Source organism: Osmerus mordax, chromosome 25 (genome assembly GCF_038355195.1).
Source record: "Osmerus mordax isolate fOsmMor3 chromosome 25, fOsmMor3.pri, whole genome shotgun sequence".
Taxonomy (NCBI): domain Eukaryota; kingdom Metazoa; phylum Chordata; class Actinopteri; order Osmeriformes; family Osmeridae; genus Osmerus; species Osmerus mordax.
Genome location: NC_090074.1, coordinates 3,789,860 through 3,814,324, shown reverse-complemented (window position 1 = coordinate 3,814,324; position 24,465 = coordinate 3,789,860). Strand labels below are relative to the sequence as shown.

At 51.5% G+C, this 24,465-nt stretch overlaps 2 protein-coding genes across 2 annotated transcripts; both read left to right on the top strand.

The window, feature by feature from the left end:
- Positions 1-1,186: 1,186 nt before the first annotated feature.
- arfip2b (ADP-ribosylation factor interacting protein 2b) lies at positions 1,187-12,782 on the top strand. Its single transcript, XM_067228921.1, is given in 11 exon segments — positions 1,187-1,405; positions 3,796-3,908; positions 6,200-6,232; positions 7,746-7,854; positions 10,023-10,109; positions 10,634-10,746; positions 11,051-11,272; positions 11,483-11,640; positions 11,918-12,092; positions 12,349-12,406; positions 12,409-12,782. Coding segments are annotated over 10 exon segments (1,149 nt in total). The 5' UTR covers positions 1,187-1,405; positions 3,796-3,809; the 3' UTR covers positions 12,504-12,782.
- A 332-nt stretch (positions 12,783-13,114) lies between these two features.
- Positions 13,115-24,217, top strand: fhdc3 (FH2 domain containing 3). The gene is made up of 13 exons (XM_067228611.1): positions 13,115-13,125; positions 13,223-13,248; positions 17,306-17,637; positions 18,356-18,417; positions 19,369-19,471; positions 20,491-20,576; positions 20,758-20,858; positions 21,211-21,281; positions 21,443-21,550; positions 21,654-21,724; positions 21,832-21,949; positions 22,350-22,514; positions 22,742-24,217. The coding sequence occupies exons 1-13, from the start codon at positions 13,115-13,117 to the stop codon at positions 24,215-24,217; spliced, it is 2,730 nt and encodes a 909-aa protein (XP_067084712.1).
- The last annotated feature ends 248 nt before the right edge of the window (positions 24,218-24,465 follow it).

Here is a 24,465-nt window from a genome sequence, read left to right as displayed (position 1 = left end):
CGAGTCTGGTTTGATTTAAAGGTGAATCATGATTACCGTAAGCGGAACGTGAGAGGGTAACCAAAGTCACAGGCTACTCACGGTTGCGGTCAACTCAACCTTTGGCTGAAAAAAAAGCTAACGTTTTGAAAAGAAAAATAGTTGAAGCATGGTTTTTGTTATTGTAGTCACACTATACCCAGGTGACTCCCTGCCCCCTCTACCCCCACCCATAATGAGTTTGTGCTGATTTTGACCACAATCTTTCTAATGCTTTCCACTGATTTGCACACACATAAACACAGTTCATTTTTTATACATATTTTATTTCCCCTTTTGGCATGATAAGAAAAGACATGTATTATGCATCTGTAACCACAATAATAATATGCATGAAAAACATGAAAAAGGATAACACTTGAAGTCACATAAACTTATTCATAACGGTTTACTCTAAGATATAGGACTAAAATAGATCCCCATTGTTACACTGCCTTTCTCAGATTGACAGCCTGGGACATACTGCTAATCCTGCAAAAAAGTTTCTGTTTTGAATTTCCTAGTAGTCCATCAATGGGAAAGGAAGTAGATGTCTGTGACTATTTTTTTCAGTGAGGTTAGGCTAGGTTAGGTCGCAGTCTATCCAATAGATATAGATTTATATTTCTATATCTGTGGTCTGTCCTCTACATCTGTGGCCTCTCTCTCTCTCTCTCTCTCTCTCTCTCTCTCTCTCTCTCTCTCTCTCTCTCTCTCTCTCTCTCTCTCTCTCTATCTCTCTCTCTCTCTATCTCTCTCTCTCTCTATCTCTCTCTCTCAAACACCACCCACGTCACCAGATGGATGAATTCATTTGTAAAGCAACTCTGCCATCTAGCGGTGTCATAGAGCCATGAACGGTAGAATTTGAAAACCTATGACATACGAGAAGGAATACGAATATCCTATACTGTAGCTAACAGAGCACACTTCTAGGCGATAGGCTATGTTTATTTTTTCTTAATCTGTATTTGGTGACAACCGGATCTTGAATAGATCTGTTCAGTCCAGCTCAAAAGCTCAAGATGCTGGTGCACTTGCAATTGAAACGCGCGCCTTACGCTGTCCAGAAAAAAAGGTGCTGAAATGTCGTCAGTTCCGCGAAGCATTCCTAGCCTGGAAAGAGGAGGTTGGATTTGCTTCCAAGAAGCCGACGGCAAACGATGAAACAGACCCGACTGGTCATGCCATAAGCCTATGTATCTATCTTTATCAAAGGATAACGGTGATTTAATTAATTGATTCTTCGGCCTGTTGTAATTTTCCTGGACAGACCATTAGTGTCGGGTCCTGTCTAGAAGCCGCACATGAACTGGAATGCACTCTAGCTAATGTTAGCTAGCTAGCTTGCTAATAGCTTTTCCAAAACAGGACTCAAACACAGCAGGTAAGCATTGCTAACTATGTGACTAGTTATGTCTATGATAAAGTGTCTTTACATCAGATTAGTTTCATTTAGCAAATGATACGTTTGAATCTGACAAAGCAGCTCGCTATGGCAGTTTGCAGCTGCTGCCGTGCTGGACTAGCATTGTAGCAAGACGCTGGCTGGCAATCCATGGCATTATTGCGGCTGGCTCACCCTACTCAGTTTCAGTCCAGTCCAGTCGACACATTAGCAGGCCTTTACTTTGTAGACAGCTAGACCTTTTCACTTCCTAATGAATATCTAACTAGCTAGCTCGTCATCATGAATTTGCTTTCATGTACTTATGGCTGACATAAACAATGATTTGGTGTACCGAGAAGTGCAATGAATGTAATCTCGCATTACCATAAATTAGCTAGTTAGAGCTAGCTCCAGCGATTTTAAAACTAGCTAGTGCTACCCTAATCTGTCTCCAAAATGCACCCGCTACCTGCTGGATGGCTAGATGCACCTGTGTTAACCTGCACCTGTTCCCCTTCTCGCTGGTATGACATGCGAGCAAGTGCTAAATAGCTAGTTAGTAACTAGCATAGCAAGAATGACGAGTTCCTTGCCATGTTTAAAAATGTGCGGAAAATGTATTATTTTTAGAGGGCTTGCAAGTGGAGGTTCGCTTTAAACTGGTGTGTGTGTGAGAGAGACAGAGTGAGTGAACCCAGCTATGGGCTATTACATATTGTTACATTTTATGACTGTGGCTTGTGCTCCCAGAGTCCTCTTAGCCACAGAGTTGCTAGTTCCATTTGACTGATTAGGTGTTTATCGGCCACATCATAAAGAGAGCATTTTGAGGCCAGTTGTCATAGGGACGTGGCCTTGGTTAAAAGGAAAAGAGCCCATCTTGACATGTTTCCCTCTCGACCCCCACGCCTCTTTTGTCATAGGATATCTGCACACGTTGCATGAAATAATGTATGCCTGTTTGACGTACGCGTGTCTTGCGTTGAAGCACAGATCTCGTTCTCGATTGCTAGCTTTAACCTCTATCATAACAAGGCCTAGGCAAATTCAGTAGAGGCCTAACTTTAGCAGACTGTCATTGAAGACAAGAAAATACAGGCAAATTAGGATGACCGAGTTTCAACCTCATTTTACTGGCCTGTCGTTTTTGACCATGGATATACTAGTGTACAGCTATTGTTTCTTGTGCAGTGCTCTTAGAATTTATGCACCGAATGACTCATAGCCTTGTGTGATGAGGTGGGGTGGTGCTGTCGTCCTTAGTATAAAGCAAAGTCTCCACATTTCTCGTTTCGGCCCATATATAAACCCCACACATGCCATATGATAGAAAGGTGTGTCGTTTCAAACTGCCTACCCAGACTCTGTACCTGTATATACACTTACTGTGGCCTGGTATTTGTACAGGCACAGGTGTGATCCTGTTGGTCTGTTTACCTGTGACCAACACCCAGTCCTCCATTGTGAAAGTCTTGATAAGCCTCTCTCTCTCCGCCTCTCTCTCTCCGCCTCTCACGTGCTCTCTGAAGTCCTCAGACTGTAATTATCAGGAGAGCAGAGTCCTGTGTTCCTGTTGTGTGTGTGTGTGTGTGTGTGTGTGTGTGTGTGTCTCCTCCTGACACTCGACACCGCTCTCAGCACTGCTGAGGGGGAATTAATTAGCTGCCCTGTGTTTTCTGCCACAGCCAGCCAGAGGTTTGTTGGGTGACGGACCCTCTCGCCGTCCCTACGTTGGCAAACGTGAGGGCCTACAGTGACCAGGTTTCTGTTTGTGTGTGTGTGTGTGCACTCACAAACGCATACGGTGTGTGTGCGATCGAACTGCGTCGGTCTGGGAAGCGTACTGTCCGTCATAGAGAATCCGGCCCGCCAGCGGTTTAAACGTATTGGTAATTGAGCTGCAGATTGGAGTGGGCCACTTCTGCGGGGGCCGGCTCATCGGGACTGAGAGCCGCGCTCTTTGATAGGCCACCTCTGCTCCCCGTCCAGACTCATTATCCGACGTTACCGCTCGCCTAACGCTCGTATGACAGTCAGGACCGCCCGGCTCCCTCTCCTAACCGTCCTTCTCTCCCTTCTTCTGCCCGTCTTTCTCACTTACCTGCCTTCTGTAACTGTAATGACTTCCTGAATCTCTGTGTCCCGTTTCTTCCTTCCCCTCTCTCTCTCTCGTCTCTCTCTCTCTCTCTCTCTCTCTCTCTCTCTCTCTCTCTCTCTCTCTCTCTCTCTCTCTCTCTCTCCTCTCTCTCTGTCTGTGTCTCTCTCTCTTTGCTTCTCTCTGTCACTCTCTCTCTCTCTCTCTCTCTCTCTCTCTCTGCTTCTGTCTGGCTATCTCTCTCTCTCCGGCTCTCTCTCTCCCCTCCCTCCCGCCTGCCTCCCTCTCTCAGGGCGCTCGTGCAGCATGGCAGACAGCATCATGAGCAAAGCAGCCACCATGGAGATACCGATCAACAGCAACGGAGACACGGGCACGCTGCCCGAGGACGACAGCCTCGAGCAGGTACGGTCGGCCTCGCCTTCCCCATCCCCGTCCACCCAGGCTTGCCTCCTGCCCCTCACCTTCCTGTGAGGTATTCTTGACTTCTGGGGTGGGGGGGAGGGGGGGAGAAATCCTCAGGATTATGGCCTGACAAGGGGTGGGGGTGGGGATAAGGGGGGGGGGTCAAGGAATGTAATCTACACACTGTTAGAAGCAAGTGTTCTGCATTTCCGTTGTTTAGGCTGTAGTTGATCTACTGATTACGACCAACATAAGCAAGTAGACGATCCTTGATTTCACCCATCGTCCCTGCTTCGGGCCCAACGGCAGTCCCACACAGGGTGTCGTTTCCAGGCCTGTTCGTAGGCCTCATCGGTCCCCGGGGTGACCGAGCTCCAGGGGACACCTGTTGGAGTTCCCAGGTCTCCATGGGAACAGGCGGAAGTTTCCGCGACGTGGCGTCGGGTCGGCTGCGGGAGCTTGCGAGCGGAGGCCTTGGGTTTGCTTGTGGAAGGCGTGGGTGTGCGGTAGAGCCAGAGGGTGGGGTCCAAATCCTCCTAGAAGGTGGAAACTCAAACAGAGCGCTCTCTCCGAGCTGCATTCCACCACAGCTTAAAGGTGAAAAAAGAAGCTGCCAAACGGGACACTGTGCTCTTAAAATGTGATGGAACCTCTGGGCTGTTAGAGAAGTCGGAACGGTTCGTGTTTTGGTTGGTTTTCTGAAACAGGTTTTTTTTGGGGGGGAGGAATTCTTTTTCCCAGCCAAGGCAACACCTCTCTGGGCAAACAGAGGCTGCTGTGGATCCGGGTGGGACCTGGAGCAGTCAGCTGCTGTTGTTTGCCGAGCGGCAACGAGGCCGAGGTCGTGCTGTAAAGTGGAAAGCCCTTATCTTTACTAAGAGCGTGGTCGCCGCGCTGAGCCAGACATTAGCGAAGGCGGGGGGGCTTTACCTCACTTTTTTTTTTTTTTTGGTCATCAGGGGCCGAGGAGTTCGACCGGTTGAAGGCCGATGAATATTAACCGCGGTTGCCACGGCAACGGGGCGATATTTTTTCGGGGGGGGGGGGGGGGGTTTGATCCGAGTCCGCTCGCTCTCGTTCCCCCGCTTTTGTCCCTGAGAGTGAACCCTTAAAACCCCACGACGGCGTCGGACGAGAAATCTCCCGATCTGAGTCCCTCTCCTGTCTTGCCGTCTGTGTTTCTGAATGGCATTCGAGTTTTACCTGCCTGGTAAATGTCTGGTTGGGACTGCCAGGGCACTGGCTGTAATCCTATCCGCTGGTATTGTAACTGCTCTGTCAGCAGCCCGCACAGAGACTAGGAGCTAAATAAAGGCCCCCTGTGTGGTGCCTAGATTCAGGAGTGTGTGTGTGTGTGTGTGTGTGTGTCAGAACAGCATGAGTGAGAAAAGCCGTTGAGAGATAGAGACAGAGAGAGAGAGAGACAGAGAGAGAGAGACAGAGAGAGAGAGACAGAGAGAGAGAGACAGAGAGAGAGAGAGACAGAGAGACAGAGAGACAAAACACAGACAGAGAGAGAGACAGACAGAGAGAGAGAGACAGAGAGAGAGAGAGACAAACACAGACAGACAGACAGAGACAAACACAGACAGAGAGAGAGACATAGAGAGAGAGAGACATAGAGAAAGAGACAGAGAGAGAGAGGTGTCTTTATATGGCTAGCAGGGTAAGTAACACATGCGTCAGTGTGTTGACGTCCACGTCGACAACGCATGGTTACACCGTCGGCGACAGTCATCTTGGCAGTACACCGACATTAGCCACCATGGGCTTTTTGTGACGGTTACGTCATTAGACAGTGTCGCTGTCGTCGGGTGATACCACCTGCTGTACTGAGACGGCTATTGTACGGCAATCGTTTGTCAATAACGAACTGGTCGACCAGGTGAACAGCAACTGCTACATTATGGGATGGAGGACGGGTCCATGCAAACGAGACCATGTGTTGTTTTATTTAGTCAGCATGAGCATCCATCCCCCCCTCCGCCCCCTCCGCCCCTCCCCCCCCTCCGCCCCTCCCCCCCCTCCGCCCCTCCCTCCCTCCCCATCACTGCGCCCGCTGCGGTTACCATGGCAGTGGGTCTGGTTTTACTTTCTCATCATGTCTAAGTTGGTGCTTTTTTAGTTCAGTTGTACATCGTGTCTCTTCTTCTTCTTCTTCTTTTTTTTCTCTCCCCCTTTTATTATTCTTTCTTTCTTCCCTCCTTTTCCTTTCTGTCTGTCTTTTTTGTTGTTGTGGTTTGTCGTCCTCGTCCCGCCCCCTCTCCCCCCCCCTCTCCATCTGTGAACAGGCTGCTAAGCTGCAGTGGAGCTTAGATGAGAAGGTAGGAAGGACCACTGCCCACCGGGTGAGGATGACCACCGATGTGTGTGCGTGCGCGTGCGTGTGCGTGCGCGTGTCTGTCGCCTAATGGTTTGTCGACCCATGGTATGGTATAATCTGGCTCTAAAATACACCAAACCGAGGCCTAGCCTCGTGTAGGCCTATGTTGCTGCACAGCTTTACCTATGCTACCAGGACATAGGAATAGCTGTGTAGGGGCCCGTTAATAACAGCCCATATGAACTGGAGCTAAAAGTCTTGAAGCGTCACAACATGCGTGGCTCATTTGAACTGGCCGAATACACAGAGGTTTCATATCAATGACAAACCATTGTTAGACAACACCAAACATGTGCTTTTTATGTCCCCACCACAACTAACTCCTGACGGAAGTCGCAAGATGTCTCTCAACGTGAAAACGAGATTTTGTGTGTGTGTGTGTGTTGACCTGATAGGGTGTGAGAGCATGCTGCTTCTTATCCTCAAATTGTTCTTCTTACCCCCTAACTCCTCATCCCCTGGGTCCAACACACCTGGACAGCCAAATCCATTGCCAACAGAAAAGACCAGATTTCATAATCTGTCATGTATTAGCGTTTTCAATGGATTTCGCCGACAGGCCCCTTTGGCTTCCTGTGTCCTTCTGCGCTATTTGACCTTCTGGAAGTTTCTCTGGGCCTAAATGCAGCTGCTGGGTGTGGGACTGGGGACTGGGGAACCCTCATGAAAGGAGTGCTGAAGGCACCTTATCTGAGCAGGCGTCAGACATGTTTTAATGTGTGTGTGTGTTTAGAAAGAGGAAACGGAACCTTCCCTCCCCGGAATGTTCCGGGCTCTGTGTGATCGCAGGACGCCTCTGGCTGATAGTCGTCCGCTGTACATACATATTTGGATAGATTTCAGATGATTTATCTTACGTGTTTGAGTGAGACACACCGAAGGTGCGCGTGCGTGTGCGTGTGTGTGTGTGTAATTAGCCTGCAGTTATTTGACCTAATAAGTCCCTTAACCCCTCCTCCGTGCAACCAGGATGTCGTGAAATCTAGTTAAAAAACGTGTTCATCATTGCATTGTCTAAACTCCCTTGTGGTTCCCATGCATCCATCACTACTAACCTGTTTTTAGAAAAGCTCTTTTGATTTGGGTGAGCGTAATTGTTCGTTTTGGTGTGGCGGTGAACAGTCGTAATGGTGATAACTAATAATTCCTCACGTCTATATCGCCCCCTAGTGGTTGACCCCCTGCTACGCCACAGTAACCCCCCTTAATGTTAGTGTGTTCTAACAGAGAGAGGGAGATGATTCAATGTTAGCTTTCTCCTCCCTCCCTCCCTCTATCTGTCTGTCTGTCTCTCTCCTCCCTCAACCCTGCTCCCACTTATCACCCCCTGTTGGCCCCGCCCCCCTCTCCTCTCTCTCCTCCACCTCTCCCACACCTATCTCGCTCTTCCTCTCCCTCCACCTCTCCCGCCCCTCTATCTCGCTCTTCCTCCCTCTCTCCCTCTCCTCCTGCAGGACCTCCAGCAGGTGATGGTGTCTGGGCCCAACCTGAACGAGACCAGTATCGTATCCGGGGGTTACGGCGGAACGACGGAGGGGATCATCCCCACGAGCTCCATCAAAGGTACACAGCACAGTCTCTCTCTCTCCATCTCTCTCTGTCTCTGTCTCTCTGTCTGTTTGTCTCTGTCTCTCTCTGTCTGTTTGTCTCTCTGTCTGTTTGTCTCTCTGTCTGTTTGTCTCTCTCTGTCTCTGTCTCTCTCCTCCCCTCACTGGATGGCCAGTATTTTACGATCCCGTCTCTGTTTCAATTTTTCAAATGTTTCCTTTAATAAAAATGTGGAAGTGTCTTGTTGTCAGATTGGCACTGCAGGAGCCATCCCATGTGAACGGATATGACAGCCGTTGGGGTTTTTTTTTTTTTCATTTTTTTTTTTTTCATACTCGTGTCCGGGACTTTGCATTTATAGAATCCATCTTGTCAAATACCAATCTTTTCTCTCACACATACACACACACACACACAGCATTCTAATCCCCCCCTTAGTAAGCTGTTTCCAGGCCACTTTCTTCATTTGAAGAGCGAGAATCATTCTCTTATTTTCCTCTTGTGGCGTATGTTTGCCAGAGAGGATTCTGGGAATTGTAACTCTCCTGGATGCGAGGAAGATGGACTGACAAAGATGGAGAGAGAGAGAGAGAGAGAGAGAGAGGGATGAGTGGAGTAGAGTGACTGTCTGTGAGAGAATCCTTTTGAAAGATTAGCTACATTTTCCAGTACACAGGCTTAGCTAGGGTATTATTTTCCACGGTTTCACGGTAAACAATAGACCTTGACAAATCCTTAGAGAACAGATGGAATCATTCCTGTTGTACTTGAAGAAAACGCTAACATGGGCCGATGGATGCGGGCTGCAATTTGCAATACAACGTGAAACCGAAAGGCCTCAGACAGCTTGATTGTGATTCGGGTTAAATGCCATTACTAACTGCTGCTTACCCAATGCCCCTCTCTCTCTGTCTCTCTCTCTCTCTCTCTCAGGCCCTGCAGTGCGCTACAACCCTGGTTTTAACAGACCCATCCCCAATACAGGAATAGGTGGCTCTCCAAACGACTCTTACTGACCTCTGTTTATGTCTTTAATCACTTCTCCCTCGCTCTATTCCACCCTCCGCTGGTCTCATCTCTCTCTCTCTCCCTCTCTTTCCCTAACCCTCTCTATCTCTCTCTCTTTCCCCCTCTCTCTTTCCCTAACCCTTTATCTCTCTCTCTCTCTCCCCCTCTTTCCCTAACCCTCTGTATCTCTATCTGTCTCTGTCTCTCTCTCTCTCTCTCTGGAGGAAAGCTGGGTCGCTGTCTCTACTGCCCATGTCCGGTCGAGGGTTGCAGCTTTTCTATCAAGACAGGGCACGCTGTCTCCAGCACGCTCCTCCTGCTCCTCCCTCTTACTCCTGGCCGCCGCTGTCACTCTCCCTTTTCACAGGTCACTGTGTGTGCATGTGTGTGCGCGTCCCGGGGCGCCGGCTTCTCTCCTCTCCTCCGCCACGCGGCGCTCTGTCGCTCCGCCGTCGCTCCTCTCTCCGGGAAGAGCCGAGCGTGCGTCAGAAGTGTTCCGGGGAGGGGGGCCGATTCTCTTGGAGAATCACGATCAAAGCGCCGCTATAAATAAAACAAAGCAGTCAGCAGCCCGTCAGACTTGATACAACCGAGGGCGTTGTGTAGGATTATTTTTTTTTCCATTTATTTTTATTTTTTTATCCTCCCGCCCCACCACTTCCCCCTGTGATGAGTGACGTCATTTCAGCTGTGTTCGTCGTCGCTGTCACTCTCTCTGCACTGTTCACCGTCGGTTTGTCATTAACCATTTTCTGTGCCTGTCTTTTTCTCATCCTCCTCTGTCCTCCATTCTCTCGTCCTCCCTCCAATCCCCCCCCCCCCCCCCCCACTGACCCCCCCTCCCCCCCCGTGTCCCTAACTGCCTTCACCTCCCCCCCCCCCCTCATATCCTCTGCGCTCTCCACTCTCCCATAACTCCATCTTCCTACGCCTCCCCGCCCAAACCCCTCCCCCCCTCCCCCCCCGTTCAACGTCACACGTTGCCAACGGCAACTACCCACCACAACCGACCGATCTTGGGTGCACACACCTTGAAAATCCACCCGTTTCGAACACCTCACCCCCCCCAACACCCAACCCCTAAATCCTGCACCTCGTCCACCCCCACCCTCCCCTCTTGTCCCTCCCTCCTCGGCCCCACCCGACCCTGACCCTTGACCCCCGTCCCTGGTCAGAACTGCGTATGAAGGCCAGGCGCGTTAGTGTTCCCCCCAGCCACTCCGCCGCCAGCCGCATAGCCAGCCAATCAGACGACTACCCAGGTAGGACCCGGTAGAGGTTAGAAAGTCAGTCCCCTATTGGTTCAGATGAGGTTTGGGGGGGTCCACACCAGTTCCAGCCCTCTGCCAGTCCCAACTCAGATATCCCTGTCTGTCATCTGTCTGTCGGGTCTCAATCACCTTCTCACTCATTCATTCACTTCCTCGTTTCCTCACTCAAACTCACTTTTGTCATTGTGGCGGGTGGCAGACCTGGGGTAACAACATGAATCGCTGGATGGATTGTAATGCGAGGGTGTTTTTGAGATGCCCCTTACGGGACTAAGTCCTTCAGATGGGTTCCAGTTGAACCAACCTGTCAGAGATAGTCAAATCAAGCTCACCCAAAGCATTCGACAGTGTTGGCCAATAGCGCTCGACCCAGGCCTAGCATGGGGCTATGGCAAAGCAGGTGTTGGTTTGTGCCAAGGGGCTGGAGGATAGAAAGAGGGCTGGTGGATAACTAGAAGCCCACAGTGTGTGTGTGTGTGTGTGTCTCGTGCCTGACGCCCTTGCTCCTCCCCCAGGGTCCAGCATGCAACACAGCAGCAGCAACTCGTCCATGGCGGACGACGCCTCCCGGGGCGTCGCCGTGGAGAAGCTGGACTTTGTGAAGAAGTGGGGGCTCAACACCTACAAGGTACCTCCCCCCCCCCACCCCCCTCCCCCGGTCTAGAACCTGTCTCTCTGAACCTGTCTCTCTGAACCTGTCTCTCTCAACCTGTCTCTCTCAACCTGTCTCTCTCAACCTGTCTCTCTGACCCTGTCTCTCTCAACCTGTCTCTCTCAACCTGTCTCTCTCAACCTGTCTCTCTGACCCTACCTCTCTCAACCTGTTTCTCTCAACCTGTCTCTCTCAACCTGTCTCTCTCAACCTGTCTCTTTCAACCTGTCTCTCTCAACCTGTCTCTCTCAACCTGTCTCTCCCCCCCTCCCCCCCTCAGTGCACCAAGCAGATGATCTCGGAGCGTTTCGGCCGGGGCTCGCGCACGGTGGACCTGGAGCTGGAGGCGCAGATCGACGTGCTGCGCGACACCAAGCGGAAGTACGAGAACGTGCTGCGGCTGGCCCGGGCACTCACCAACCACTTCTACAGCATGGTGCAGACGCAGCACGCACTGGGGGACACCTTCGCCGACCTCAGCCAGAAGTCCCCCGAGCTGAGGGTAACCGGCCAATCAGCACGGAGGAGGGGGGGGGGGAGGATGAAGGGGTAGTGTGGGGGATGATTTCTGTTTGATGAAACATAGGTATTTTGTGTTTTCATGTGTTTGGCTAGGGGGGGGGGGGTGAGGGATGATGATGAGAGGGTGGAGCCCTTCACTTGCTTGGGATCTCAACTGTGTGTGTGCGTGTGTGTGTGCGTGCGCGCTCAGGATGAGTTTGGCTACAACGCGGAGACCCAGAAGCTGCTGTGTAAGAACGGCGAGACCCTCCTGGGGGCCGTCAACTTCTTCGTGTCCAGCATCAACACCCTGGTCAACAAGACCATGGAGGACACCCTGATGACCATCAGATGTACGGAGAGCGCCAGGTGAGGAGGGGGGGGGGGGGGGGGGGGAGAGGAAGGGAGGGAGGGAGGGAGGGAGGGAGGGAGGGAGGGAGGGAGGGAGGGAGGGAGGGAGGGAGGGAGGGAGGGAGGGAGGGAGGGAGGGAGGGAGGGAGGGAGAGAGAGAGAGGGAGAGAGAGAGGACTAAAGCCTAGAACCACAAATCCAGATGTGTTTCTGTCAGACCATCTCTCCGAGGGGTTATTTTGTCCCCCCAACACACAAACACAAGCAGGCAGTCACCCGTCCCTCCGTCCCCCAGGCTGGAGTTTGACGCGTACCGGGCCGACCTGGAGGAGCTGAGCCTGGGCCCGCGGGACGCCGTCACCATGGCCCGCATCGACTACGCCCAGCAGCAGTACCAGGTCCACAAGGACAAGTACGAACGCCTGCGCTCCGACGTCACCATCAAGCTCAAGTTCCTGGAGGAGAACAAGGTAAGGCGGCTAACACACTCGCACGCTCGCTCGCTCACTCACTCATTCACACACTCTCACACGCTCACTCACTCATTCACACACTCGCACGCTCGCTCACTCACTCATTCACACACTCTCACACTGGATCGTTGACTTGCTCACATACACACAGACCAACGTACTTCACCCCTGCTCACTTCTTTTTCCCCATTACGTTTTAAGTTCCACATTACAAGTTCTAACAGTATTTACGTGTGTGTGTGTGTGTGTCCAGGTGAAGGTGATGCACAAGCAGCTGCTGCTCTTCCACAATGCCATCTCGGCCTACTTTGCTGGAACCAGCAGCAACTGGAGCAGACCCTGAAGCAGTTCAACATCAAGCTGAAGCCCCCGGGCTCGGAGCAGCCCTCCTGGCTGGAGGAGCCCTGAGACCCCCCCCCCCCAAGACCACCCGATGGACGGAATAATGAAGGGATGGATGGATGGACTAAAAGCACTAGCAGGATTTCAAGCGGGGCCAAGGCCTTCTGCCATCTCTTTCTCTCTCTCTCTCTCTCTTTCTGTCTCATTCTGCCTTTCTCTCTCCTCCTCACACATTCTGTCCTTTGGAGAAAAAAAACTCTCATTCCATTCCTGATTCGATCCCCTCTTCGCTGTCTTTTTCTGTTTAGTTTTTTTCCCCACCATCCTTCTCTTGTCCCTCTCTCTCTCTCCTCTCTCTCTCTCTCTCCCTCCTCCTCAGTAAAGTTTGTGCCTGACACTTCTCCACCCTGCAGCACTCCAGGCCAGTCCGCGATACCAAAACACCACATGTAAACCATAACAAATCGTCATCGCTTAGTTCTGACCGGCCCGGGAGGCCCCCTAACACTACAGAGAAGTCCAGCACGTTCCGCCAGCGTTCCAGCGTGGAAAGCTCCTCCCACCGTGTTGACACAGCACCTTTTGAGTTCACCATAGTCTGGTCGCCTCCAGAGCCCCGAGATAAATGCAGACTCCATCTCCATACCTCCTACGGGAAGGCATATTCGATACAGCGAATGACAGCAATGTCCCCCAACTCTTCAAATCATCATAATTGACACAGGAATGAAACTACTGATATGGCTGTCTCACCTGGACTGAAAGGGATCATTCGAACTCTCAAGACTCCCCCCCCCCCCCCCCCCCCCCCCAAATTGTTCTGGTATTATTATTTTGTTGTCGTTTTTTTTGGGCTTAAAGGGTGATCATGAACGCCCTGACTCTACCCTGCTTGATGTCTCGCTATAATATCTGAGGACCGTGTGTGCGTGCGTGCGTGTGTGTGTGTGTAAAACAGAGAGGCAGTTCTCCTGAGTGTAGCTCTGTGTATGCACTACTCTATTTGCTGCACTGGAAGTCACAGAGAGACCACCACCACTCCTATCCACACCACTGATTTGACGTTAGACATGAACGAGCTCTGGTTGGTTGTCAGCAAACGGAAGTGAAGAGCTGACATGTATGAACGAGTCGCATTTCAAAACACTGCCCTTTTTGGTGAGTGTTTTTTTTGTTTCAGCATTATTCTGTAGAGACGAACTTTCAGTGTTTTGGGATCCCTGTTTGTAATGCTTCAGTTGTACTTGTTCCTGGGCAGACCAATGCAAGGTCAAGGGTCAAACACCAGGGGGTCATGGGTCAAAGCTTGACGTCGCTCCCAGCTCTCCATCTCTCCATCTCTGTACCTGGAGGGCTGCCGTCCTGTAGATGACAGTTATGGAGGGGGGGTTGAGGTGGAACTGGGAAGGAGAAGAGCTATGGCCTTTAGGGGGTGGGGGGGGGGGGGGGGGGGAGAGAATCAGATAGATATTGTGTGTTCACTGTGCCCAAGAGGAATAGGTAATCCCATATTTTCAAAGGCAGTGCTTTAGTGAAGGAATCACTGCTTATGAATACAAGATTTTCTTTTTTGTGTAGAGGACAGATTTCAATGGTGAGATATATATATATAAATATATATATAAATAGTATATATTTCTTTGTTGTAAATTGTTTGTGTTGTAAGTGTTCAATGTATCTAAGTTAACAATAGGTCCTAAAATCATTAGATTAATTTGATATCATGTTTCACAAAATACTTTAGTGAACTATTTTATACCAAATATTTATGATTAATACTCTAAAGATGTACTACCTAATATTACTAATTGAAGTACATTAGAGTTGTAACACCAATCTAATAGGGGATTGTGATAAAACTAATGATTCATATTAATTATTTGCCCTAATCGGACGTGGCCTACTCTTGTACGGGTTTACTTGACAATGACGAGAAGTAAGACTGCAATGCATGTTACAATGTTATATCGTCGCAAAGTCATCATCCCTACTCTGTGAGCTGTGTGTCGGTTAAATCAGAAGCATTTGTCTGATATTAGTTATTGGTTCACCATTTAGCAGACAATGTTCATACCATGATGAAACAATATTGGCAATCCTTGACTGCAATCCTAGAAATACTCTTATTTTGAAAGCTTTGGGTCGCTCACTTTTATTGACGGCGCGCTTGTCTCACTGGACCAGGTACATTTGAAACTCCGTTGTGGTCTGCAATAGTCTAGTCTGACATTTCTCGACCGGTGTTTCACGTGTAAACGAGTACAATAGCCTTCCTACATCTGACGCAACAGTGAATTCCGAAGCTGGTCTTTCCCACTGACTTGTGGGAGTCGAACAAAGGGGTGAACAATGGACGCGTCGTATGTACAAGGAGCGTTCCAACGAGGTGTCAACACAGCTGAATAACCGGAACCGTACGTGACCTCCCAGAAGAAGCAATAGGAGAGAAAACATCTCCAAGAATTTACTAATGTGGACCCGTCATGGCTGGTCTCCCATGGTGTTGCATGGCTAGCAATGATTTTGTGTGCATTGTGTATTCACATAGCCTACATGTGTCACCCACAGAATTATTCCTCACGGTCCCCTTGTGTCCTTCTGTTTCATGGTGTCCTGTCCTGACACAAATGTTTAAAAACTGTAATGTTCACAACTTAGGATATATGGATATGAGATACAGGCTTGTTTTGGAAGTCTGCCTTCCCTCCCCTTGGTTACACCCCTTAGCAACATCTTCAGCAATATGAACATTGTGATACATCAACCTGTCCCTTCTCTCTTCTAACAGAAACAGCTGCCCACACTGTCAGATTGCATTGGCGGAAACAATTATTACTTTGTACAGTAGGAGTCTAATTAATGAATGGGTAAACTGTAGTCTTTAGGTTGTAGGCTAGTTGGAAGAAGATTTGATCCGATTTTTATTTGCGTACAATCAATATTTTAGGCTGCTCTGTGGTAAAGTAGTGTATGGATGATTGTATATTTGTAATAATATTTAAGATAAAAAGGAAATTGGCGTTATGGATCGATGTGATATTTTGCCTCCGTTCCCTACTCTGACCAGATCCCCGCACCCCCAGTTACATGACAATTGCAACACAAAATATTAAAAATTCAATGTTTTCAAGAAAATGTCTCTTTTTTTGTCTTAATTATTTGTCTGTATTTTTTTTTTTATGAATCTACTTAGTAGTGAACTTTCTCCTCCGGCTTGCCAGCTGATAAATCAGGAGCAAGGCATGCAGTTTTAATGTTGACCACAGAAGGTCACTTTTCTTTTGAGGACTGTATGAAGACCTTGACGGGTATTGGAATTAAGTATACGTCCTCATTTGATGCTCAATAATAATTTATTATTTTAACTTATCTGCCCTTTAGGGATCGATATTATAGTAATCACTACCTGGAGAGATTTACTTTTAAAGAATGTTAATATCCGAATCCATCAATACACCCATCATATCGTGTTTAGATCAAACTCTACACACATTATTTTATATTTCTTTGTCTCACATAACAGACAAGCCAAGAGAGGAAGGCTTAACGCATTTGTCATTCTTCCATCTAATGCGTAACCTTTGACTTCTCTCGCTCTCTTTATCTGTCAGTGCATATTTCTCTCCCTCTCTCTTGCAGTATTAATCATCCTACTTTTGATTTGACACCAGAAACACACATTGTAGTTTTACGATACAGGATTAAATGATTTATGATATTCGACCTGACACAAACAACTGTTTTCTTTCCAATCGATTTGAGATTTTGCTAAATTATCAGGGATCTGAGTCCCGGAGTGCGATATGGCTAATTGATAGTCAGGCGCACGCGTGCGCTCAGCTCAGGTGAGTTTGAGTGCTAGGAAGGGTAGCGGTATCGGTGTCAGCTCGTCAGCAGTTTGAAAAGTCGAAGAGAAAACTCAGTTTGTTTGATTGTGGACAGCATTTGGTAAGTATACATACCCCTTAAAATACGCTAATGGGTCTGGCGATGCCAGGCTAATTGCTATGCAATATAATCAAAGTCAGGAAAACCGCATTTCATATCGTGCAGCTCCATAGGGGATAGCTGTTTGCTGTTGTTTGAACATTACATAATGTGGCCTTTATCGACGTCGATACATGTCTTAAGATATACGGTGTAAATTATTATTAGTAAATATTAGAGGTCAAACTTCCACAAATGTGTTTTAATTAATTCCTCTTTTGTTCCCTAGGCTATATCTTCTTTATATGTGGGTCGTTTGAACTCTTCTGAAGATCACACAGAATGATTATATTTCTCAGTCCCGATACATTTAGAAAGTCTCAATATTCAAAGGCATCTTTGCTCCTAATGTATTTTTGTTGGACTTTTGTTGACTTCAACAAAACTGTACTTCTCTCATGGCTCCGGTTGATATGACCATGCAAATGTGTCAGATAGCGTTTCTCAGCTTTCGTATTGGACTTTGGTTCATGACAGTTTGGTCTAATGTCCATTGTTGGGGTGACCAGAATCCCCAGAATATGTTTGCTTTAGTGATGACAGGGGCCTGTTCTGTATGGAAGGGGACTGGTTGGTATTGTTGTGAGAATAATCCAATTACTTTTTGGGAAAGTTTAGCTAGACCATACACAACAACAGAAGTATCATTTGTAACAGAGGAGATGGGAGTTGACAGAACCTGCATTGGCATTTTTCTAAATCGTACATCATTGTGCCAGTTCATTCCTCATCAGACGTTGTTTTCTTCTTCACTGTTACCGGCTGCAGTCTCGACTCCAGAAGATGCTGATGGATAGCGCCGTACTCGTGCCCCCCGCGCCTCCTCCTTCTCCCCGCGACCCTTCCCACTGTACCCCGCACACGCCGGACGAATCGCCCGACCCCGCGCCGCCCCCCCCCTCCTCCCCCGCCCCCGCTCCTGCCCCCCCCGCCCCCTCCCCCCCCACCGGCGCCCGACTCCTCCTCCTTCTCCCGGAGCGTGCAGCGGCGCTCCAAGATGAGGAGCATCAACTGGGATGCCATCCCGTGCCAGAGCGCGCTGGGGAAGAGGAACGTGTTCACGTGCCAGGGGAAGCAGCAGGACTTTGTGCTGGACACCCGCTGCATCGAGGAGCTGTTCAGCCACGCGGACAGCCGCACCTCCCAGCACAAGAACGGCTTCCTGCAGAAGAGCGTCCGGGGCCGGGCCCCCTCTCTGCAGGCCCCTCAGGCGGTGAGCAGTCCCACTGGGACGTGTGTGTGTGTGTGTGTGTGTGTGTGTGTGTGTGTGTGTCGGCTCGTGGTTGTCAGGAAGGGTCTCCTAAAACACAATCCATAGGTAAAGGGTTTTTATTTAAAGCACATCATCATCTCTTTGCTATGTTTTAGTAAATACATAAATCTATTATTTAATTGAGGCGTGGAACACCTAGTAACCCCCAAGGTATGTTCCAACTGGGATTTCAAACACTAGATACCTCAGAACCACCCAACACGGTGACATGATAAAATATTGTTATTTATTCATAGAGCTATTCTTATTAAATGGGACCCACCTAGAATGACACATTGGGTTGTTGATAAGGCTATTGTAAGGGCTGATTCCATCGTTCACAAAAAGTGTGCGTGAGCTCCTTGTTGAACACAAAGCTGTGATGTAAGCGAACGCAAAACCTGACCATTCATTAGGTTGCGTTTCGTGTGGGTTCGTTAGCTTTCCACGTTTAAATGCTCCACCTCCCTTGGAAACCCTCCACTGAATAGGAACTAATCATCAGCTGTTCCCATAGAAACGGCACAATACATGAGGAAGTCTGGAAATGTTAACAATACTTAAATGATGATTGCTTAGATCGGCTTCCTCATGGGTTAGGCCATTTGGCTGTAAAAGCCCTGCTTCGTAAACGTTGTGGCCGAAAAAAATGAAGTCAATGGTTTTTCTTTTTTTTCAGGTCGCAATCCTCAATTCCAAGAAGAGCATGAATGTGGGGATCTTTCTGAAGCAGTTTAAGAGGTGAGGACATGGTCACAGACGAGAAGGTGCCGGAAGAAGGAACAGCTGATAAGGGGGAAAGGGGACATTTCTAGAAAGAGAAGTCAAATGAAAAGGTGTGTGGACGAGCTATGCCACGAGACAGAGTTTAGGAGATGCGTTGTTAAAAAGGGAAGTCAATTTGAAAAGACGTCAAACAAACATGCGCTGCTGACGGGTTGGATGTGAGGCGAGTCTGTGCAGGACGACTTCTCCATCAAGCGTGTCTGAATCAGTCAGTTATCTGGATGTCCAGCCACTGCCAGACACTTCCACTGTGTCATGCCTTAGCGAGCGCTGCCCATATCTGAAGTCCGTCATAGAGGAAATTGCAACACTCTACTTACCTGTAACTTTCACCGCTACATGCTCACAAATGACCTCGTCACACTTGACTTCAGCCCAGATGTATTGTCAAAGCCAGTGTGCCTTCCAGCTGTTTTTGTATATCTAAAGGCCAATTAATCGCAGCAGTTGCCTTGGCGATAAAATATACATGTATTTTTTTTATATTAATAAATACAGAACAACAAATAATAAGAGGTAGGATCATCGTCTGATCTACCTCCATATTGGAGAAACGCTCCTGCCTTACTTCAGACTAATATAGGATCACGTATTCAACCTAGCTTTCCCCGTCTCCCTTCACCCAAGGTGTTCCTAAGGCATACAGTATGATGCTTGGGACACTCACAATCCTTTATCATTGTCTCACTCATCTTTCATTTTGACTACCAAATCTATTTCCTATGTGCACCAGTGTGCTCTGGTGTGCTCAATGCAAAGCGCTGCAATTGAAACTACGCAGGGTGCCTACGGGGTGCGTTTAATCTGAACGCCATAGCCATTTACGTTTTGGGTTGGTCTGTTGTGGGAGCCTTGGTGTCTTGGCTGTGGTGACTGTGTGGTGACTGTCTCTGGCTCCCCCTGCAGGCCCGTCAAGGAGGTGCTGGAGGATATCCGCCAGGGGAACTGGCTCCGCTTTGGGGCGGGGAAGCTGAAGGAACTCTGCAAGCTGCTGCCTGAGGAAGGAGAGGTGAGGGAGGCTGCTGCCCGAGGAAGGGGAGGTGAGGGAGGCTTAAGGGGAGGTGAGGGAGGCTGAAGGGGAGGTGAGGGAGGCTGAAGGGGAGGTAGGGGAGGTGAGGGAGGCTGAAGGGGAGGTGAGGGAAGCTGAAGGGGAGGTGAGGGAGGCTGAAGGGGAGGTGAGGGAAGCTGAAGGGGAGGTGAGGGAGGCTGAAGGGGAGGTGAGGGAAGCTGAAGTGGAGGTGAGGGAGGCTGAAGGGGAGGTGAGGGAGGCTGAAGGGGAGGCTGAAGGGGAGGCTGAAGGGGAGGTGAGGGAAGCTGAAGGGGAGGTGAGGGAGGCTGAAGGGGAGGTGAGGGAGGCTGAAGGGGAGGTGAGGGAGGCTGAAGGGGAGGTGAGGGAGGCTGAAGGGGAGGTGAGGGAAGCTGAAGGGGAGGTGAGGGAAGCTGAAGGGGAGGTGAGGGAGGCTGAAGGGGAGTTGAGGGAGGCTGAAGGGGAGGTGAGGGAGGCTGAAGGGGAGGTGAGGGAAGCTGAAGGGGAGGTGAGGGAGGCTGAAGGGGAGGCGAGGGAGGCTGAAGGGGAGGCGAGGGAGGCTGAAGGGGAGGCGAGGGAGGCTGAAGGGGAGGCGAGGGAGGCTGGAGGGGAGGCGAGGGAGGCTGAAGGGGAGGCGAGGGAGGCTGAAGGGGAGGCGAGGGAGGCTGGAGGGGAGGCGAGGGAGCCGGAGCGTGTTTGACGTCTGCCCCCGTGACCTTCTCGTCACACTTTTATGAGCGAGACAGAGGTTGTTCCTTTCTGACTGTCCTTGCCGTGTGCACCGATAACAAAGGCAACGTCCGGGTGGACAACTTGTTCAAAGTGACGAAATGGATGAAGTCAAATCAAACTCCCAAATAAGGTACCTTAGCCCTCCAGGCCTGTAGAGGGTGCAGTAAAACAGGAACAACGTGGGCTCCAGCAGTCTGTATGGAGCCACAGGTCTGGACTGCAGTGAGACGGGGGTAGTGATCGCATGCTCTCGTTGGGTGTCTCTCCAGATCAAGCAGCTTCTGGCGTTCAGGGGCGACGTCTCCCTGCTCCCCGAGGCGGATCACTTCATGGTGCAGCTGGTCAGGCTTCCAGCGTGAGTGCAGATACGGCGGGACGATGGTGACGACCGTGGTGGTGGTGGTGGTGGTGGGGGGGTAGTACTGATGATGATGGTGGGTGGATGTTGGGCCTGATACGGGTCAGGGTGGATGTGGGGGATGAGGAGGAGGAGGAGGATGATGATGATGATGATGAGGTTCCTGTCTCGTGTGCAGCTACGAGGAGCGTCTGAGGACACTGATGCTCAGAGAGGAGTTCTTCCCCCTCATGGAGGAGCTGAAGCAGTCCATCGCTGTCCTGAGTACAGCTGCCAACGGTATCACACACACACACGCACGTTCCTCTCTCTCTCTCTCTCTCTCTCTCTCTCTCTCTCTCTCTCTCTCTCTCCCTCTTTTTTCTGCGTTTCCTCCTTTGCTCCAACTTTCTGTCTCTCACACATACACTCCTGCCTGTCTCCCCTCTCCGTATCTCTCTGTATCTCTCTGGCTCTCTCTCCCTCTCTGGCTCTCTATACCTCTCTCTATACCTCCCTCTCTCTCTCTCTACCTCTCTCTCTACCTCTCTCTCTCTCTCTCTCTCTCTCTATACCCCTCTCTCTCTACCTCTCTCTGTCTCTACCTCTCTCTACCCCTCTCTCTCCATGTCTGTGTGTCTGTTCCCTCCAGAGCTGCTGGACTGTGACGACCTCCACTCCATCATCCGCCTGGTGTTGAAGGCTGGGAACTACATGAACGCTGTCAGTACCCGCCCACCTGTCACCTGCGCAGCACCCCTGGGCCACTCCCCTTAGCCTCACCGTTAGCCTATCAGAGACGGATCCTGTGATTGGTCTTAACCACTACAGTACAATCAAGGACACCCAAGTATTTGAAAGCGGTGTGTGTGTGTGTGTTTCAGGGTGGCTATGCAGGCAGTGCCATTGGCTTCAGAATGACCTCTCTCCTCAAGCTCGTGGACACCAAGGCCAACAAACCTGGAATGAACCTCATGCACTACGTTGCCATGGTAAACTGGATAACTAGCCCTTTAGCATCGTTGCCATGGTAGCTCATTGTAGACTGATTTTTATCACCTGCCTCTAACTTTGCCGTGTTCCTCCCTCTACAAGCAAGCCCAGGAGATTGATGTGGCCTTTTTGGAGTTTCCCAGCCAGTTGGAACACATTGGGATGGCTGCAAGGTCGGCCATGTTTGCTTAAAGACTATAAGGTTCGGGGTAATCCGGTGAAATGTTAAAGGGCGTTAGACAGTGCCATCTTTGTTTCGATGTTTTGTATGCATGGTCAGGATCCATAAACAGGAAGTGGAGTCGGACTTCCACAGAGAGGTGAAGAAGGTGAAGGAAGCCAAGATGGAGGCCAACAAACAGCCAGACCTTCAGCAACAGATGGAGACCTTCCTCATGGTGAGGCGTCCTGGAACCCCCGATCGCTGGCGCGTGTGACGTCATGCGTGACGTTGTCTTGTGCGAGCGCCAGTCGTCTCCCAGGACGTTAGGTTTCCGCGGGCGAAGCGACGGCGTGTGTGTCATGTATGCGTGACACTTAACGGTGGGTGGGTGGGGGTGTGTGTGTGTGTGTGTGTGTGTGTGTGTGTGTACAACAGCATGATGGTGTGCGCTTGTGTAAAACTGCGTGGTGCCGTGCTTGACGCTACATGGTGTTGAGTAGGTGAGACCGCATGGCGGGGCGTTTGTGCGTGTGTGAAACTGCATCATTGTGTGTGTGTAACGGCATCATTGTGTGTGTGTAACGGCATCATTGTGTGTGTGTGTGTGTGTGTGTGTGTGTCCTTGGCACCGTCAGCGGGCGGAGGCCCGTCTGGCCGACGTGGAGGCGTCCCTGATGGAGCTGCGCTCGCTCAGCCGGGCGGTGGCCGAGTTCTTCTGCGAGGACCCCGGGGCCTTCCAGCTGGAGGAGTGCTGCCTCATCTTCCACTGCTTCTGCGACAGGTTCAACAGAGCCGTGCAGGTCGGCGCAGGGCACACGCACGCACGCACACACACATGGGAGACTGGAGCCTGACTGTCACACTCTCTCTATCTGTCTCTGTCTCTCTCTAGCTCTCTCCTACGCAGTCTACCATATACAGCAACTCCTATCCCTTCATACTCTCTACTTGCTAATCATTTATAAATGCCACATCCGCTGCATACCTCGATGAGAATCTGTGACGCCGCCCCTCCCCCGCCCCGCAGGAGAACCGGGAGCGCGAGGCGGCCGAGCAGAGGCGTCTGAAGAGGGAACGCCTCGGCGCGGCCAAGCGCCGCTCCACCGCCACCTGCTCGGCGTCCCGCACCGACCTGGACGCCGCGGGCCTGGAGTCGGTCCTCCACACCTTCCTCTCCTCCCGCCTGGCCAGGCGCCGGACCGGCCCGCTGTCCCCCGTCGCGCCCTCCCCCACGGACGCCGTCGCCCACGCCCATCCCCTCCGTGCGGAGGCCGGGACCGGCGGAGGGAAGGAGGCTCCGCCCAAGACGGAGAGCGACACGGGGAGGCTGCGGAGGCGGAGGCAGGGCTGGACCAGGGAGCCCCGGAGCCCCCCGGAGGCGGTGGGGAGAGTGGAGGAGGCGGGCGTGGACGGGGAGGGGGTGGAGGTCGGGGAGGAGGTGAGGGAGACGTCGGGGGAGGAGGCGGCGGCGGGGGGCGCGGAGGGGAAGCTGACCCCCAAGGGTCAGAGGTTACGGACGAGCTACAAGAGGGCCGCCTCCATCGACCAGAAGCGCACGCCGACCAGCTCCGACCGGCGGCGCCGGCCCGCCCGGAAAACACCCGGCGCCCGGCCGGGCCTGCGGGAGGGGACGAGGGAGGAGGAAGAAGAGGAGGAGGAGGAGAGGGAGAACAAGGAGGAGGCCCAGAGGATAAGGGAGGTGTCCAGGAAGGTGCTTCACTTCCAGAACAGTCGAGGCAACCTGCTCGCCAGCCAGGACTCAGAATCCCGCCTCCCTCCAGACACGCCGGCCCCCGCCCCGTCCACCCCGCGGCCCCAGGAGATGAGAGAGGTGGACCTGGCTCTCCGGAACAGCCTGGGGAACCTGGGCTCCCCCTGGACCATCCTCAGCCCCGGCCCCTCCCCCCGGAGGGGCACCCCCCAGCGCCACAACAAGCACACCCCAAGCCGCCGCCACTCCTTCACCTCGCACGGAGAGTACCTCGACGAGGGCATCTGGGCGCTACCCGTCACCCCCTCCCGGCCCTCCAGCACCTGCCCGTCTGCCGTGTTGCTGAAGGGCAGGGTGATGTCGGAGGAGGAACTCCGCCCCCTGTCTCCTCTCTGCTACCTCTCCCCGTTCTCCCCCAGGCGTAGCAAAACCCCCAGCCTTCCCAACGCCCCGCCGGACCCCCAGGGAGGCTCCGAGGGGGGCTCGTCATCCCTCCCCGACTGCCCGGCTCCCAGGGCCTGCTCCTGGGCGCCCGTCCTCCGGACGTACTCCCTCGACGAGACCAGGGGAGCTCCGGCGCCCAGCTTCTCGCTGGGGGACCTGTTCCAGAGGCGCGGGGCGGCCCGGAGGTCGAAGTCCGGGTCGGAGACGGGGGGGGACGGGAGGCCGGGGACAGAGGGGCACCTGGAGAGGCCGGACGCCTCCGGGATCGTGTCCTTCTTCAGGAGGCTCGGAGACAGAGGCCGTCGAGCCAGCGTGGAGGAACAGGACCCCAGACGTGTAAACTCTTAACCCGAGAGAGGGGTGTGGAGAGGTGTAGGGAGAGAGAGAGAGAGAGAGAGAGAGAGAGAGGGGGGTGTGGAGAGGAGTAGGAAGAGAGAGAGAGAGGGGAGAGGGTGGGTGGGAGGAGCGGGATAGAGAGACAGAAAATGGAGTCGAGCAAACCCATGGGAAGAGTCTACCTTTTAAAGTCTTAATTTTTTGTTTGTTATCGTTTTGTCCTTTTGTCTCAAAGTTGGACTCGGGTGACTATTGACTTA

Excerpts from the sequence above, each read along its gene's own strand:
- fhdc3 (XM_067228611.1), top strand. Across the intron at positions 21,950-22,349 it reads AGATGGAGACCTTCCTCATG|CGGGCGGAGGCCCGTCTGGC; the intron begins GTGAGGCGTCCT and ends TGGCACCGTCAG. Across the intron at positions 22,515-22,741 it reads GGTTCAACAGAGCCGTGCAG|GAGAACCGGGAGCGCGAGGC; the intron begins GTCGGCGCAGGG and ends CCCGCCCCGCAG.